General features: G+C 41.4%; 1 protein-coding gene across 1 annotated transcript; it reads left to right on the forward strand.

The window, feature by feature from the left end:
• Window positions 1-1,950: 1,950 nt before the first annotated feature.
• LOC123595285 (X antigen family member 3-like) lies at window positions 1,951-9,765 on the forward strand. The gene is made up of 5 exons (XM_045472779.1): window positions 1,951-2,145; window positions 3,673-3,764; window positions 4,442-4,541; window positions 6,765-6,890; window positions 9,652-9,765. Exons 2-5 carry the CDS (start codon window positions 3,681-3,683, stop codon window positions 9,672-9,674), a joined length of 333 nt encoding a protein of 110 aa, XP_045328735.1. The 5' UTR covers window positions 1,951-2,145; window positions 3,673-3,680; the 3' UTR covers window positions 9,675-9,765.
• The last annotated feature ends 8,012 nt before the right edge of the window (window positions 9,766-17,777 follow it).

Genomic DNA, 17,777 nt, shown 5'->3' on the forward strand with positions numbered 1-17,777 from the left:
TTTATGCTGGTGGCACTTTACCTTGTGATTTCTTTCTCTCTGCCTGAGACTCAATCTGTAGGTCCCCAGATAAGTTCTCCCAGGAGTTTAAATGTGAGTGGGTGTGAGGAAGGAGCCAGTGAGCTTCAGACACTAGAGTCTGTGTGGTTCCTGGATTATTAGAAGAAATGTCCTCAAGGTCATCAACCTCTTCACAGGTGCAGCAGCTGCCATTGCCTTTGATACCATTTCAGGCCAGGACAAGGGAGAACAGCAGTCTTCAGAAGGGAGGGCATCAGAGAAAGACGGGAAAAATCTTGGGGTCATGATTTGAGGTATCTTGGTCCTAGAGGGCGCAAGAACTGCAGATAGAGGGCTGATTCAAGAATCTTCAGTGGGGTGAGGGAATGGGAAGCCCTTGCATACATGGCAGGCACAGGACTCAGTGCACCTGCCCAGCACCATGTGCTTTCCCATCAGCCACTGGCCTGGGGTGTGTGCAACGCAGGCCGCATTTTACCGTCTGGATTTTTTCTTGCTGTTTGAGACTCAATTGGTTGGTCGCTGGATCAGTCCTCTCAGGAATTTAAGTCTGAAGAGGGAGCCAGCAGGCTTTGGGTGAGTAAGGGTGCTGTGGTTCCTGGCCTCCAAATAAGAAGGGTATTGAGGTCATTGTCCTTCACTTCACAGATGTGGTGGCCGCCATGGCCCTTGATGTCATGCTGGGACTAGGAAAAGTGAGGGTGATGGTTTACAGATGGGGGAGGGGGGGTTAAGATGAAGCTGGGGTGAGTCCTGGTGCATGAGTTGAGATATCTGGGTTCTGGAGGGCCCAGGAACTGCTGACAGAGGGAAGATTCAAGAATCCTCAGTCAGGTGAGGGGATGGGAAGCCCCCACCCACCTGGCACATGCAGGATGCAGTACGCCTGCCCAGCACCACACAATTTTCCATCAGCCACTGGCGCCGGGTGTGTGCAATGCGTTCAGGGTGCAGAGAAGTGCAGTTCACGTTTTAAGGTCTGGATTCTTTCTTGCTGTCTGTAACTTAATTGGTAGGTCCCCGGATGAGTCCTCCCAGGAATTTGAGCTTGAAGAGGAAGCCAGCAGGCTGTGGGTGGGTAAGGGTGGTGTGGTTTCTGGCCTCCAAGGAAGAAAGTCCTCAAGGTCTTCCTTTACCTTAGGGTGTTTCAGCCATGGCCATTGTCTGTCTTGGTGAGTGTGGAACAAGAGAGGACAGTGGGGAAGGAGGGTGAGATGAAGATGGGGTGTTTGGGGGGCACGTTTTGAGGTTTCCGGGTCCTGGAGGCACCAAGAATTACTGGCAGAGGGGGCAGATTGAGGAATCTTTAGTGGGGCCCGGATGAAGGAGTGGAGTAAGTCCCCGCCCACCCGGCGCTTGTGGGATGTAGTGCGCCTGCCCAGCGTCATGGGCTTTCTCATTGGCCATCGGCGTGGGGCGTGTGCCACGCGTTCTGGGTGCGGAGCAGCGTAGTTTGCGTCTAACGGTCTGGATTCTTTCTCGCTGTCTGAGACTCAATTGGTATGCTCCCAGATCAGTCCTCCCAGGAATTTGAGCATGAAGAGGAAGCCAGCAGGCTTTGGGTGGGTAGGGGTGGTGTGGTTCCTGGCCTCAGAAGAGGAAGGGCCTTGAGGTCACCATCTTTCTCCTCACAGGTGTCCTTGCTTCATGGCCCTTGTTACTGAGGTGTAACCCGGAAAGGGGAGGGTGATGGGCTGGGGGGGAGGGGTTCAGATGAAGATGGTGTGAATCTTGGGCGTATTATTTGAGGTATGTGGGCTCTGGAGGCCCCAGGAACTGCTGACAGAGGGCAGATTTGGAAATCCTGGGTGGGGCTTCTGGAAGCCCCGCCCCCATGGCACAGTAGGACTCCATGCACATGCCCACTGCCATGCTCTTTCCCACTGGCCATTTGCATGGAGCATGTGCAATGTGTTCTGGGTATGGAGCTGTGTGGGTTGCATCCTGCTATCTGCATTCTTTCTTGCTGACTGAGACTCAATTGCTAGGTTTTCAGATTAGTCTTCCCAGGAATTCAAGTGAGTGTGAGGAGGGATGTAGCAGGCTTTGGGCAAGTAGGGATGACACCATTCCTGGCCTGTGAGGAAGAAGGTCCTTGAGCGATTACCCTCTTCCTCTTGACAGGTATTGGGGCTGTCATGGCCCTTGATATATAGTGGGATGTGTACAGGGAATAATGGTGGGCTGCAGAGTGGAGGGGTTCAGATTAAGATGGGCTAGTCCTGGGGGCATGATTTGAGGTATTTGGGTCCCGGAGGCACCAGGAACTGTCGACAGAGGGCAAATTTGGGAATCTTAAGTGGGTCCCAGGCAAGGGGGTGGGGAAGCCCTTACCTGTGCTGCACATGTGGGACACAGTATGCATTCCCAGGACTGCTGCACCTTCACCCGCAGGTGTGGGGTATGTGCAATGAATTCTGAGTGCTGAGCAGTGTGGGTCTTGTCTTACAATCTGTATTCTTTTTTTTTGCTGTCTGAGACTCAACTGGTAGGTCTGCAGATAAGTTTTTCCAGCAGTTTAAGTGTGAGTGTGAAGAGGGAGCCAGTAGTTTTGAGGCAGGGGTCAGGGCAGTGTGGTTTCTGGCCCCTGAGGAGGAAAGTCATCTTTCTTCTCACAGTCTTCACAGCCACCCTGTGAAGGGCCCCATCAATGGCCCTTGATGTGGTGGCAGGACAGGGGAGGAGGGTAAGCTAGGGAGAGATGGGGGTCAAATGAAGATGGCATGAGTCTTGGGGGCATTTTTTGAGATATTGGAGTCTTGGAGGCACAAGGAACTGCCAATAGGGCCCACACAATGGAGTCCTCAGTGGGGTCCTGGGTAAGGGGCAAGTCTGGTAGTAAAGAAAGGCCCTAGAAATGGGGAATGTTGTGGAGTTGTAACTGCATCCCTGAGATTTGTAGTGTGCCAGGCGGAGTACCAGGAGAGGAGAGTGCCACATGTAGTCTTTATTGCAGGCACTCAACCCTGCAATTCTAGTGCAAAACTAGCTGTAGGCAATATATTAACAGTGAATGTAGTTAGGTGCTCCAATAAAACTTTATTGGAGGTATGGAAAGAAAGGGCTTAGTAAATCAGAGTGTGCCAGCAGTAGTAGTTACTCAAAGTCTTAATTCTCCTGTGGTAGTTTCTTTCTTTTTTTTCTTTTTTAAGTTTATTTATTTTGGAAGAGAGAGCGAGCACAAATGGGAGGGGCAGAGAGAGAGGTAGAGAAAGGATCTCAAGCAGGCTCCATGCAACGTGGGGCTCAAACCCATAAACTTTGAGATCATGACTTGAGCTTGAGCAAAATCAAGAGTCAGAGCCTTGACCGATTGAGCCGCCCAGGTTCCCCTCCAGTGGTATTTTCTTAAATATCTCCAAGATGGTGAAACAAGTTGTAAAACCATATCCCTTCAGAAATATGTTCTTGTCTTTAACACATGCCTTATTTAATTTCTGTGTCTGCTTGGCCATGACATAAACAATCGCCTTTGCAAGCTGCCAGATTTGGTGTGATTGAAAAGTATGCACAATTAAATTACCTTTCGACTTACTTTGAACATATTTTCAATCTTGAAAAAAAAGCACATGTCACCATTTGGCCACAGAACTGGTCAAATATAACTATCCTCTCAAGTGCATTTTCTAAATCCCAGTATTCTGTTTTCAGTGTGAAATATGAGTTGGCAAATAAGGTCAACATTCAAGCCTAGAGCAAGACGAAATGATCAAAACTCTTTCCAGCTAGTTGGGCCTGTGGTTGTAAGTACTTGAACATTTGATGTTTTTTATTAGTACAAATTTATTTTTGTGAAAGTGTTGAACTAATATAGATACACTGATAAGGGTTTTTCATGCTGATAAGGAGCATTTATCCAGGAGCATCACATTCTGGTATTTCTTGGACGAATGCTGTTATGTTCCCAGGAAATATATCTGATGACTTTCTTACACATTTTAACAACAGATTGCACACATCCATCCCAACATAGATTAAAATAGCTTCCAAAGCCCTTATGGGTAACTCTTTTCTTGGAGTAGCCTCTCTGTGGGAAGAGTAATTTTATTAAGAATAAGTATACTGAATAGTATTGGAGAAATGTCTTTAGATTTTTGTTGTTGTTGTCATTGAACCATTTTATAAATTCCTTTTTAATGTGGCCTCCTCTCTACATTTAGCTGTGGACAGTCTGTTCTGCCAGTCTTTGGTGGATCTTTTTCTGGGTTATTTATACTTATTGGGTGTTACCTAGGTGTCTGTGTGGGACAAAGTGAGCTTAGAATCTTCCTACTTGCCATCTTCCCTGGAAGTGAAATGTTTTTAGATTTACTTATGATCAAATATATCTATGTATTCTGTATATTTATATTATTGACATGTATTAACAACACAACTTTTTATTTGTGTGCATCCATACACACACCCCTCGGCCCAGCAGCCCAGTATTGAACAACGTCAGCAAGAGGAGCCACCAACTGACCTTCAGGATAGTATGCCTGATCAAGAGAAAAAAGATAAAGTAGCACCTGTGGTTCAAGGTGAAGGCAAAGGGAAGAAAAATACCTCGTGTATGTGTGTGTGTGATGTGCTTCATGTAGCTTGATATACTTGTAACAGAAGGGAGCACCAAAATAGAAAGGAATCTCAAACGTTGCTTGGAAATTAGCTGGAAAATTGAAGAGAGTATATACTTTGCAGCCTAGGGCAATTCCTTACTATAGTAAATTTCCCCTATTTTATAAATGAGAAAATTGAAGCTCAAGGGTTGTGTTTATCAAAGAGCATTTGGCTATTGAAAACAAAATTTGTATTTAAAAATTTTTTAATGTTTATTTTTGACAGAGAGAGAGAGAGAGAGAGAGAGAGAGAGCGAGCATGAGTGGGGGAGGGGCAGAGAGAGAGGGAGACACAGAATCCGAAGCAGGTTCCAGGCTCTGAGCTGTCGGCACAGAGCCCGATGCGGGGCTCGAACTCACAGGCCCCAAGATCATGACCTGAGCTGAAGTCGGACGCTCAACTGACTGAGCCACCCAGGCGCCCCAGGAAATTTGTATTTTTTAAAGTGGCTTTTAAAAGGAGGTTTTTAATCCTTCTGTGGTTAGAAAAACCAAGAGATTAATTATCCTGAGATTAACATGAGACATATGGATTGCTCCCAGATATATAGTATTCTTAGTATATAGTATTTTGAAGTAAAGCATTTATATAATTCAGGCCATTGTTAAGGGTTCTAGAACATGACTGATAACAACGTCCATTCATTTCTTTCCACCCTACTTCCTTTATTCTTACTGTAAGACAGTATACTTATTGTCATTCACAGATAATTTTGCTCTTATTTTTTGTCCTTTGTTGTGCATGGGATTAATTTATGGAACATTATACATAGGGCCTTTGGACCTAAATATAACTTGTTTATTTTAACCAAGTAAGTTTTTGGTTACCCCAAGAGAGGATGGGTGTCACTTCTAAAAAATCTGTCATAGGTCTGCAAATACACTCAGATAATTCTTGAGAATGTTACATTTTAATTGTAATTTAAATTCTATCCATGATGTAAACTTCAGACTTAATAGAGCTGTAAGACAGGGTATTTTATGTTATGCAGTTTAAAACCAGAATTAAAAATAAAGTAGCTAGTGGGGTGCCAGGGTGGCTGAGTTAGTTAAGCATCTGACTCTTGATCTCAGCTAGGTCTTGATCTCAGGGTTGTGTGTTGAAGCCCCACATTGGGCTCTGTGCTAGGACTGAAGTCTACTTAAAAAAAAAAAAAACCCACTGTCTTCCTGGAGTACAATAGGACGATGTCATATATTTTTTTTATTCCTTATAGTTCCAAACCACAAAATTTACAGAAAAGTTACAAGAACAGTACAATTACACACACACACACACACACACACACACACACACACAATTTCCCCAGTTGTCCTGATAATCTCTTTTATATAATTTTTTTTATCCAGAGTCCAGTCCAGGATCATGCATTTACATTTAGTTTCTTTTAATCTGGAATAGTTCCACACATTTTTGAAAAGGACAGACCAGTTGGTTTGCAGAATGTTTATCAGTTTTGGGCTTTGTTTTAAGACTTTTTTTTCACTCAACTTGTGGCATGTAACATGCTGAGTATTGAGAGGCATTATTTCAGCCTTGAACTCACACTCTAGTCATAGAGACTCAAGTCACTGGCAGGTACAATCACAAGTGCAGTACAGATCAGTACAAAGGGGACACCTGAGTAGTCTCAGGGCACTCTTGAAAAAGGAAGAGGGTAATAAAACCCTGCTTTCCTAGTTTCTGGTAATAGACACCTGAAATAATGCTCTTGTAATTCTTTTTTTAATTTTAATTTTATTTTTATTAAAAAAAGTTATGTTTATTTTTTTTTGAGAGAGAGAGACACACAGGCATGAGCAGGGGAGGGGCAGAGAGAGAGGGAGACATAGAATCTGAAGCAGGCTCCAGGCTCTGAACTGTCAGCACAGGGCCTGACGCAGGGCTTGAACCCACAAGCCATGAGATCATGACCTGAGCTGAAGTCAGATGCTTAACCAACTGAGCCACCCAGGCACCCTGCTCTAATTCTTAACCACATTTGTTACCACACTAGCCTAAGGCTTTTATTTCATAACACTGAGGGAATGAATATTATTTCCTTATTCATATCTCATGTTTTACTTCTTAAATTGATTACCTTTTTATTTTCAGAGGCCCCATACTCTTCAGATTGTATAAATCTTACACCTTTTATTTTCAAGGGCCTTCCCTGGAACCTGATCAACAGGAACTGGTTCTTCCAAAGACTCGTCGTGAGCATGGAGACGGTCCTGATGTCAGAGGGAAGAGACTTGCAAATCTAGAGTCCCTTAAAATGCCGGAAGCAGGTATGTGATACATTAAGCATGCAAATTATAGGGTGTCTGTTTTCTGCAATGTTATATTTTTAATAACACAGAGGTAACATTATTGCTACTTCCAGTAACAGAGTTCACATACAAAAATGATTTGAAATGTAGTTCAAACCTTGAATGGCAGACTTACAGACTATCAGGCATAGAAACAAATTGGGTCAAAGCCATATTAAATTACAAGACAGGAAAACAGGGGTGCCTGGGTGGCTTAGTCGGTTGGGTGTCCAATTCTTGATTTTGGTTCAGGTCGTGATCCCAGCACCACGTCGGGCTCTGTGCTGAGCATGGAGCCTGCTTGAGATTCTCTCTTCCCCTCTCCTCCTCTCCCCCACTCCCTCTCTCTCTCTCTCTCAAATAAAAAAAAGAAAAAGTTTCTTACTTTTGAGTTTAAGTCCTTTAGCAAACAGCTAATGATTTTCAAATACTTTTAGAGATATCCACTTTTAACAGATATGTAACACATTTGTAACACACATCAGTTTGTATGAAATATGCTGAGGCCCTGAAATAGGTTCTAATACCAGCTCTAACATAATTTGTGTGACTCTGGATAAATCCCTTAACCTCTGACCCCATCTTTGCTCTTAGGAAAATAGTGGATTCAAATCAGATATGTAAAAATCATTTTCGGTTCTGATTTTGTGTGCCCTGGTTTTGTAGGTTAGAATACAAAGATAATTTGTTTTGTGTGATTTATCATAAATCACCAAACCCTGACCTGAGTCAGATTACAATATCTGAACTGAGGGTTCAACGCTACTAAGGAAATGAACAAACACTGTTTGATGTTTGTTTTTGTACAGAGTCCTGAATGCCTATCCTCAGATTCTGTCAAATTTGCAATTCTCTGGCTCTTAAAGGACAATTGTATTTTAAATCTTCCCCCAGATGAAGCCTCAAATGGCTGAATAAAACGTCAAGAGACCATATAGTTTCTAGTTTCTGTGGCTGATCAGGTAGAGAGAATGTATGTAGTCAGTGATGCCCAAGGCGCATGTAAGATACCTGTGCCTAGCACAATCCTCATCCTCACTGTCAGTCTTCATGAACTACTGTTTCCACTAAAATGTGGACACTGTGATCTAATCACCTCTAACCATGTCAAATGTGGCATGAAAAATTCCCCCCCTGAGATATCAGTTGGTAAGATTTGAAGTTCAAAGACTGTAACTGAAGTCCTTCCTGAGTAATAACTTCAAAATGTTGACCTGAGCCGACATTGGACGCTCAACCAACTGAGCCAACTAGGCACCTTTAATTATAGGAACTTCTGAATTTAAAGCTTGATATTTAGGGAAGAAATGAACTTCATTAGTCTTCTAAATATTTTCACTCTACATTCCTGGTCCATTCCACTAGATGATGTACACTAAACAAGTTTTTGACTGCTTTTGGGAGCTTACTGAACATGGCTAAAGTGTACCTGTGGGAAGTACAATAGCTGTAAATACATGTTATTAAAAAGGGTAAAGATAATAATATGAGCATGTAATATAAAACAAAATAATTAAAAAGACAACAAAATAAAGCTAAGGGTAAAGGAGAGATTCTTAATAAAAGGCCGGTATGAATCATTAGGCAAAAGAAAAATAATCCAGCTAACAGATAGATTGCTCTTTTAGAAAATACTTATGAATAGGGACACCTGGGTGGCTCTGTTGGTTGAGCGTCTGACTTCAGTTCAGGTCATGATCTCACAGTTTGTGGGTTCGAGCCCCGTGTCGGGCTCTGTGCTGACAGCTCAGTGCCTGGAGCCTGCTTCAGATTCTGTGTCTCCTTCTCTTTCTCTGCTCCTCCCCTGCTCTCTCTCTCTCTCTCTCTCTCTCTCTCAAAAGTAAACATTAAAAAAATTTAAAAACAAATACTTACGAATAGAAGATCCACTCGTTTATATAATTTTGAAGAAAATAGACAAAAGGCAAGTATAAAGAATATGAACAAGACACTAACAGATACTGAATGTATTCTATAATTATATAATGTATATGTATATTTGTATGTATATATATGTATAGTGTATATGTATGTACATACATATTGTATGTATGTATAATGCATATTTGGCTTTCCGAGTTTCTTTTTCTTCGCCACCCTTCTCCTTTCCCCTCCCTTTTTGGCCAAACTGAGAAATGGTACTGTTTCTCCTTCACAATTTGATGTTACCTTTGATGGTAATGACTTAAAACTGGTGTGAGCATATAATTTATTGCTCAAACTGGCACACTTTTAAGCATCTAAAGAGGCACTATTCGTAATTACAGCAGGAGCATAGGTGAAAACAGGGACAGATGGTCACCCTACTTAAAACAACCACATACGGGCTAAACTAGGTTAAAGTACAGTTTTGCACTTTTCCACTAAAGAGTCAAAACAAATACAATCCTAGCCTTTCTATTTATTTCACTTATGCAATTCCAAGCGTGACATTACTGTTTCAGATATCCTGTATTCTGAGTATTTTCTCAAGTCAAAACATTTAAAAGATACCTTTTTAAAAGTGTCTTTTGTTTCTTAGGTTTTTCATTGATTGGTTGGATTCTTACTAACAGTATAAGAAATTTTTGTTTGCTATTTAAAACTACCTCTGAGTAAATGCATTGGGTTTAATCCATTCTGAACTTGAACTGTCCCTTTGTTTCTTTGTACCACTAGAAAGTGTCATTTGCATGCCTTTAGTGTTGTCTAAATAAAGTTCTGCTAAGTAATGTTCTCAACTGTTTTGTTTCTCTTAAAGGTGAAGGGCAATCACAGGTTTAAACGAAGACAAGTTGAAACCATGCAGACTGCTTTTGTGTTGGAAGTTTGCCTGTTAAACTTCTCTCAATAAAGTTTTGCCATCTTGTCCAAAGAAGTTTTGCACATCTATTGTTAAATTTATTCCTAGGAATGTGATGCTATTGAAAATTGCACTTTTTTTGGAAATTTTATATTTTTAAAATTTATTTCTTAAATTTCAGCATAATTAACATATGGCATTATATTAGTTTCAGGTGTATGATATAGTAATTCAACACTGTGGAGAACAGTATGGAGGTTCCTCAAAAAATAAAAAATAGGGGCGCCTGGGTGGCTTGGTCGGTTGGGCGTCCGACTTCGGCTCAGGTCATGATCTCATGGTCCGTGAGTTCGAGCCCCGTGTCGGACTCTGTGCTGACAGCTCAGAGCCTGGAGCCTGTTTCAGATTCTGTGTCTCACTCTCTCTCTGCCCCTCCCCTGTTCATGCTCTGTCTCTCTCTGTCTCAAAAATAAATAAACGTTAAAAAAATTAAAAAAAAAAATAGAATTACCTTAAGATCCAGTGAATTCTACTGGGTATTTGCCCAAAGAAAATGAGACATTAATTTTTGTATACTGCTTTTTCTTTTCTTTTTTATTTTAGAGAGAGAGGGGAGAGAGTGCGAGTGGGGGAAAGGAGAAGGGTCAGAGAGAGAGAGAGAGAATTTCAAGCAGGCTCCATGCTCAGTGTGGAGCCTGACATGGGGCTAGATCCCAGCACCCTGGGATCATGACCTGAGCCGAAATCAAGAGTCGAACGCTCAACCGACTGAGCCACCCAGGCGCCCCTTGTATATTGCCTTTTATATCCAGCAACCTTGCTATATATGTTTATTAATACCAACCTTGCTATATATGTTTATTAATACCAAAAGTTTATCTTTAGATCCTTTTCAGTTTTCAAAATGCATAATCATACCATCTTTGAATAATAATTTTGTCCCTGCCATCTTATTTTATTATTTTATTTTTTTTTTGTTCTGCCATTTTAAAGATTGCATTTTCTATTTCCTTTTCTCATTTTATGGCGTTGGGCAGACCCAAATAGTACAATGTGAAATAGGACTGGTGAGTGGGACATTCTTGTCTTTTTCATGATTAGAAATAGAAAATTTTCAACATTTTCCCATAATGTTTACTGTACATTTTTTGTAGATACATTTTATCAGGGTAAAGTCATTCTGTTCTATTCTGAATTTGCTGATAGTATTCATCTTAAATATGTTGAATGTCAGCAAACACAGGGCATTCATTGACATGATGGTAAGATTTTTTCCCTCTATTAAATCTGTTAATATGGTGAATTGCATTCTCAAGTTTCTATGTTTAAGCCAACTTTGTATTCTTAGGGTAAACAACTTGATCATGTGTAATCTACGTCCTAATGATTTGTTTAGGATTTTTGTGTATGTCCTCATGAGTGACACTAGCCTTTTTTTTTAAACTTTTTGTTGGACTTTGGTATCAAGGTTATGCTAGCTTCATAAAATGAATCGGGATATAAATGTATTTTTCTGTTTATGAAACTTCAGTGCTGTGGGTAACGTAGGGCTAGTCTTTCCTATCCAGCTGGTTCTGGATTGCTTCTCCATTTTAAGGTCAGACCCTACATAAAGGGCAATGACCGAAGGGGCAGCTCTAGGTTCCCATCCCTTCATACTTTGTGAGGTGCTCAGCTTCCCTGCAGGATCACCTGTAATGATGCCATCACTCTGCTCCTGTTTCTATGCTGATACTAATCTTCTATATCCAGAAAGTTAATATTCTTGGCTCTTGTCTAGATAATTTTGGTCTGTGCTGTCTGGTCGTGAATGGATGACCAACCCAGAGCTGTGTCAAGTTACAATAGCTCCATTTAATTAAATTCTTTGGTAATAACAGGAATACTATCTCACATTTATAGGGTGCATATTATCTGTTAGCCACTTCTATGTACTAGATTTTCTGTACATTTATGACGTCATCAAATCCTTACAAAGAAGGTAAGTCAGTGTTGTCACAAAACTGACCATCTCTGACCTCAGTAAGAAGCAGATTTGGGGATTGAAGTTTTAAGTTCAAAACCCTTGATCCTTTATCAGAGTAAAAGCTTCGGAAAGTGAATAAGGAAGAACTGATGGCCTATGTGATGACTTTAGTTGTAATCTGATGTTTATGTGAATATATATAAATTTAAATATATATCATATACATATACAATATCTATATAATATATACATACGTATAATTTGACTTAAAAGGCTTTGTTCTTATCTTGAAGGGTTTCCTATTATGTGCCAAACAGACCTCACATGGTGTCCAAGATGAAATCATTGTTAAAAAAAACACTTAATAATATGATTATCTTGTGCTACAGAAAAATATAACCAGAATACTAAAGCCACTTGGAACAGTTGTTTGTGGGGAGACAGAGAAAACAACTTTGCCACAAGCCTCATGATGGTAAAATGCTACATCTCCTGCAAAGTTATTCAGAGATGGGAGGGAGTAGCCACAAATCTTTTTTCAACAAAGTCTTCCATTTGCCTAACATCTCAGAATCCTCGTTAACTGCCAGATTTAAACCTTATATTCCTATTCCTATACACAATGACAGCAAGTTACATCTCTGAGACTCCACTTATATCTTCATACCCCATAAAACAGTTCTGGAAAGAAACCTAAAACAGTTTTGAAAACCAAGAATAACTCTACTTAGAATCCACCCTGATTCAGGAATGGCGGAGTATTCCAGAAAGTAATTATTTCTCCCTCTCGCAGAGGTTTAAAAATGTTTCCTGGCCCGGAGGCACTTGGGTATCTCAGTCGGTAGAGCATCTGACTTTGGCTGAGGTCATGACCTTGTGGTTCAAGACCCGCATCAGGCTCACTGCTATCAGTGCAGATCCTCTGTCTCCCTCTCTCTGCCCCTCCCCCCCTTGTGCTCTCTCAAAAATAAATAAAACATTAAAAAAAAACCTTAAAAATGTTTCCTGGCCCAAAAGGACTGAAAATTCAAGATTCGAATAAAAAAGATACTCTAAATGTAGAGTATCCCAATTTGCCACAGAATATGTGAGAGGTCACCAGTTTGTGAAGCTGGCTGAAAAAATTAGGGCCTCAGTGGAAGAAAAGGAAAAGGAACCAGGGGGACTAGCTGAGGCAAAATGACTTGGATCCTACCGACTGTGTCTCCTTATAGACTGAGCCGTGAAATAGCCATGGGTTTCAGTCCTGGCTCTGACACACTGTGTGATGGTGCAAAAGGCATTTATATCCTCTGGACATCCTTTTAGGTCTGTTTCCTCATTTCTACAGTAAGAGTTACAATGATGGCTGTGATGAATAAGAGGTAACCTACAGATCCATACGGTGCTTGTTTTGGAGGCTATCACACTGGTGGGACAGACAGATACATTAACAGAAAAGCAGTTGAAGTGGAAAGCAGAAACACCGGGAAGGGACCCAGGAAAAAAACCAGTGGGGCGACCAGGAGGAAAACCAGGAGAGGGGACTCATTGTCCAAGTGAAAGAGGCCTGGATTCCCACATCTGCTGCTCACTGGGTTTGCATATGTGACGCTGCTGATAGGAGTCTGGGTGCCATCTACCTCAACACTTAAAACTAAACAGAGTGATCTCACACTTAAAAACTAAGATAATCTGGGGTGCCTGGGTGGCTCAGTTGGTTGAGCATCTGACTTCAGCTCAGGTGAAGTCATGAGCTGAAGGTGAAGTCAGCATGACCTCACAGCTCTTGAGTTTGAGCCCTGCATCGGGCTTTGTGGTGACAGCTTGGAGCCTGGAGCCTGCTTCGGATTCTGTGTCTCCTCTCTCTGCCCCTCTCCCTTGCTCACGTTCTGTCTGTCTGTCTCTCTCAAAAATGAACATTAAAAAAAAGACTAAGATAATCAGATCGGCACTGGTTGTATGTATCCAAAAATTAGTTACTGAGAGCCTGGTCTGTTCACCAGCTGTTTTGTATATGGGAAGACTTCAGAGAATTAGCTGATACAGCTCCTAAATGTGGGCTGATCTGATAAAATAGCAGTGACAAAAGACAGACTGACAAGAAAAAAAACATACAGATTGACTTATTGTAATAAGTTCTATGTGACCCAAAGCGATGGTTAAACCTGAGCATTTTTATGCTATATTTGATGAAGAGTGCAAAGTCATGGAAAAAAAAAGGTAAAAGGACAAGAAAAGAAAAGGTCATGAACCAAGTGTAGTAAACTAGGGGAAACAGCAAGGCCTGTTCATTCAGATTCCTCTCGGTGTTTTTGTGTCTCTGAAGAGAAGGATGCTCCTTTCCTCTGGGTTTAGAGAGGCCATCTTTCACATGAGGCGCTTATGACCTGTTTCAGGGAAAGGTCCGAAAATCTTGCCTGTACCTTCAGTTTCTCAAATTCCTACAGCTAAAATATTCAATAGGCCAAGGTGCAATATTTTGGGTAGTAGGCCCTGATGCCATCATTGGTATACTCGATTAACAGAGTAGCATATATTAGGGCGCCTGGGTGGCTCAGTTGGTTAAGCGTCCAACTTTGGCTTAGGTCATGATCTCGAGGTTTGAGAGTTCGAGCCCCGCGTTGGGCTCTGTGCTGACAGCTTGGAGCTTGGAGCCTGCTTTGGATTCTCCCTCTCTCTCTGCCCCTTCCCCCACTCACATTCTGTCTATCAAAAATGAATAAACATTAAAAAGATTTTTTTTAAAAAGAGTGTAGCATGTGTCATCATCACTCAAACCAAAACCAAAACCAAACCAAAACCAAAACCAAACAAATCTTTGAGCACTTGCTGGGAACTAGGCTCCTGCTCTGGGCTAGGCAGGCTCTGAGGACATAGGTATGATTCATATAGGATGAGTTCTCAAACAGCTCATAGTTAATGACTAGAGAACCATCCAGAAGATGACAGAACAAATTTGAGGACAGCCATAGCAGGGGAGAGCCAGAGGGGGCTCAGAACACAGAGGAGAGAGCCCTGTAATTCATACAGTCAGGAATGGCTTCTCCCAGGGGATGATGTGTGTGCCCTAGGTGCCACTTCACTATAGATATATTTCTATCTCTGTTATCATCCTTCTTTCATTAAAAAAAACAACTTAGGGGCGCCTGGGTGGCTCAGTTGGTTGTCTGACTTCAGCTCAGGTCATGATCTCGTGGTTTGTGAGTTCAAGCCCTGAATCGGGCTTTGCTGACAGCTTGCAGCCTGGAGCCTGCTTTGGATTCTGTGTATCCCTCTTTCTCTCTCTGCCCCTCCCCCACTTGCGCTCTGTATCTCTCTCTCTCTCTCTCAAAGATAAATAAACATAAAAAACCTCACTGCTCAATTCTCCTCATAGATGAGGTAATTGAGGATAAGAGAAGCTAAGTATCTTATTCAAGGTCAAATCACTAGTTTCTGGTGCGGCCAGTTTTCAGCCCTGGACTCTTTGAACCCCTGTGTACTTCTCATTATAATCATTTCTTTGCTTTTAATATTGTCTTCTGTCTTAATTTATATTCACCATAAATACTTTTCCTCGCTCTTCTTGTTTTTTTTTAAAGTTTATTTTGAGAGCATCAGCGAGGGAGGGGCAGAGAGACAGTATGAGAGAGAGAGTCCCAGGCAGGCTCTGTGCTGTCAGTGAGTAGCTGGATGTGGGGCTCGAACCCACGAACCCCAAGATCATGACCTGAGCTGGTGTCGGACGATTAACCTACTGAGCCACCCAGGCGCCCCTCTTTGCTCTTCCTGTCCCATAAGTTCTTTTTCTTTAATTCATCTGTAGTTTGTTTATTTAGATTTTTTTTACAGCATTAGTGCGAACTGCCAAAATATTTTTCAAAGTGACTGTACAATATTGCATTCCCACCAGCAGTGTGTGAAGGTTCCAGTTGCTCCACATCCTTATGAACACTTGGGGTGGTCAGTCTTTTTAATTGTAGCCATTCTAAAAGGCATGTAGTAGTATCACCTTGGAGTTTTAATTTGCCTTTTAAAAAGGAAGGTAGTGGTATCTCCTTGGAGTTTCAACATGTCGAGCATATTTTCATGTGTTAATTTTCATCCATGCATATTCTTGTCTGTTCAAATTTCCTGTACTCGTTTTATTGGGTGGTTTGTGATCTTTTTTTTAAAGGAATTTATTTATTTATTTATTTATTTATTTATTTATTTATTTATTTATTTTTATTCTGACATTTTACAGTGATATACCTATAGTGATATGCCTAAAGTCTATGTCTTTATTCATTTGTGTTAGATACTCATGCCTTTCATTTTTTAAGGAGCATTCTTGCATTTTTTTTGGATAATTTTCTCTGCCCTTTCCTATGTTCTCAGTATCTGGAAATTTTCTTTTTTTAATGTTTGTTTATTTATTTTTGAGAGAGAGAAAGTGAGGGAAGGGCAGAGAGAGAGAGAGAGAGAGAGAGAGAGAGAATCCCAAGCAGGCTCTGCACTGTCAACACAGAGCCTGATGCAGGGCTTGATCTCACAAACCGTGAGATCATGACCTGAGCTCAAATAGAGTTGGATGCTTAACCAAATTTTCTTAATCCAATCATAGATTACCTTTACTAAGACTTTATTCATTTTTGAAGATTTTATTTATTTTTTTAAAGTGATCTCCCAGCGTGGGGCTTGAATTTACAACTCTGAAATCAGGAGTTATACACTGTACCAAGTGAGCCAGCCAGGTGCCCCTAAGACTTTATTTTTTATTGTTCCACTCCTTTTGTCTGTTTATTCAATTTTATGGAAGATTCGCTGTTTTTTTTTTTTTTTGGTCTTCCATTGAATGCTTTTTATGAGCTATGGATTTCCAAGAGATAGTTAAAAATCTACTTTTCTGGGGCTCCTGCGTGGCTCAGTCAGTTAAACGTCCAACTCCTGATTTCAGCTCAGGTCATGATCTCACTGTTGTGGGATTGAGCCTGGCCTTAGGCTCCCCACACTGGACATGGAGCCTGCTTGAGATTCTCTCTCTGTCTCTCTCTCTCTCTCTCTCTGTCTCTCTCTCTCTTCCTCTGCCCCTTCCCGACTTGTACTCTCTCTCTAAAAAAGTCTACTTTTCTTCACTTGGATAACAATTTTATAAAAATAAAAAGCAAAAAGAATCTACTTTTCTACTTTTTCTCAATTAATGGATGCTTAAAATATAAACATACAGCTTACCTGATTCAGCTCTCCCTGTTGGGTTCTGATGCCAATATTATGGGAACTTCCTACAAAATATTGGAAACTTATCTTTCTCTTCTCAGTGGAAGGGTTTACACAGCACTGGAGTTGTATATTGCCTTGGCATTCCTAAGCTTTGATAATAACCTAAATGTTATTGAAAAGACAAAAGATGGCTGGGAGCAGGAATTCTTAGGTTGTATTGACTTTTATTTTTTATTTTTTAAAAACATTTATTTACTTTTGAGAGACAGAGAGAGATAGAGCACGCGTGGGGGTGGGGCAGAGAGAGAGGGAGACACAGAATCCGAAGTAGGCTTCAAGCTGTCAGCACAGAGCCCAACGATGTAGGGCTCGAACCCATGAACTGTGAGATCATGACCTGAGCGGAACTCGGATGCTTAACTGACTGAGCCACCCAGGCACCCCTAGATTGTATTGACTTTAGTTGGAGTGTTTTCTTTGACCTACGCTGAAAGCTAGGAAAACCTGTCTTATGTCTGCTGTTTCCCACGTCACCTGATGACAGTCTTTGATTCAGAAATTTGTGTGACAAGGCACTTAAAGGGAAAACAGAAAGTGCAGGCAATGAGAAAAGGTGGGGAGATTTTTTTTTTCTTACAGAAAAAGATAAATCCCTGATATCTGGTCTGTTTAGACACCAGTCTATCCTTTAAAAGTGTTGGGAGGGGCGCCTGGGTGGCGCAGTCGGTTAAGCGTCCGACTTCAGCCAGGTCACGATCTCACGGTCCATGAGTTTGAGCCCCGCATCGGGCTCTGGGCTGATGGCTCAGAGCCTGGAGCCTGTTTCCGATTCTGTGTCTCCCTCTCTCTCTGCCCCTCCCCCGTTCATGCTCTGTCTCTCTCTGTCCCAAAAATAAATAAATGTTGAAAAAAAAAATTAAAAGTGTTGGGAAATCTCTTTTTATTGCTCAGGCTT

The sequence above is a fragment of the Leopardus geoffroyi genome, chromosome X (genome assembly GCF_018350155.1).
Source record: "Leopardus geoffroyi isolate Oge1 chromosome X, O.geoffroyi_Oge1_pat1.0, whole genome shotgun sequence".
Taxonomy (NCBI): domain Eukaryota; kingdom Metazoa; phylum Chordata; class Mammalia; order Carnivora; family Felidae; genus Leopardus; species Leopardus geoffroyi.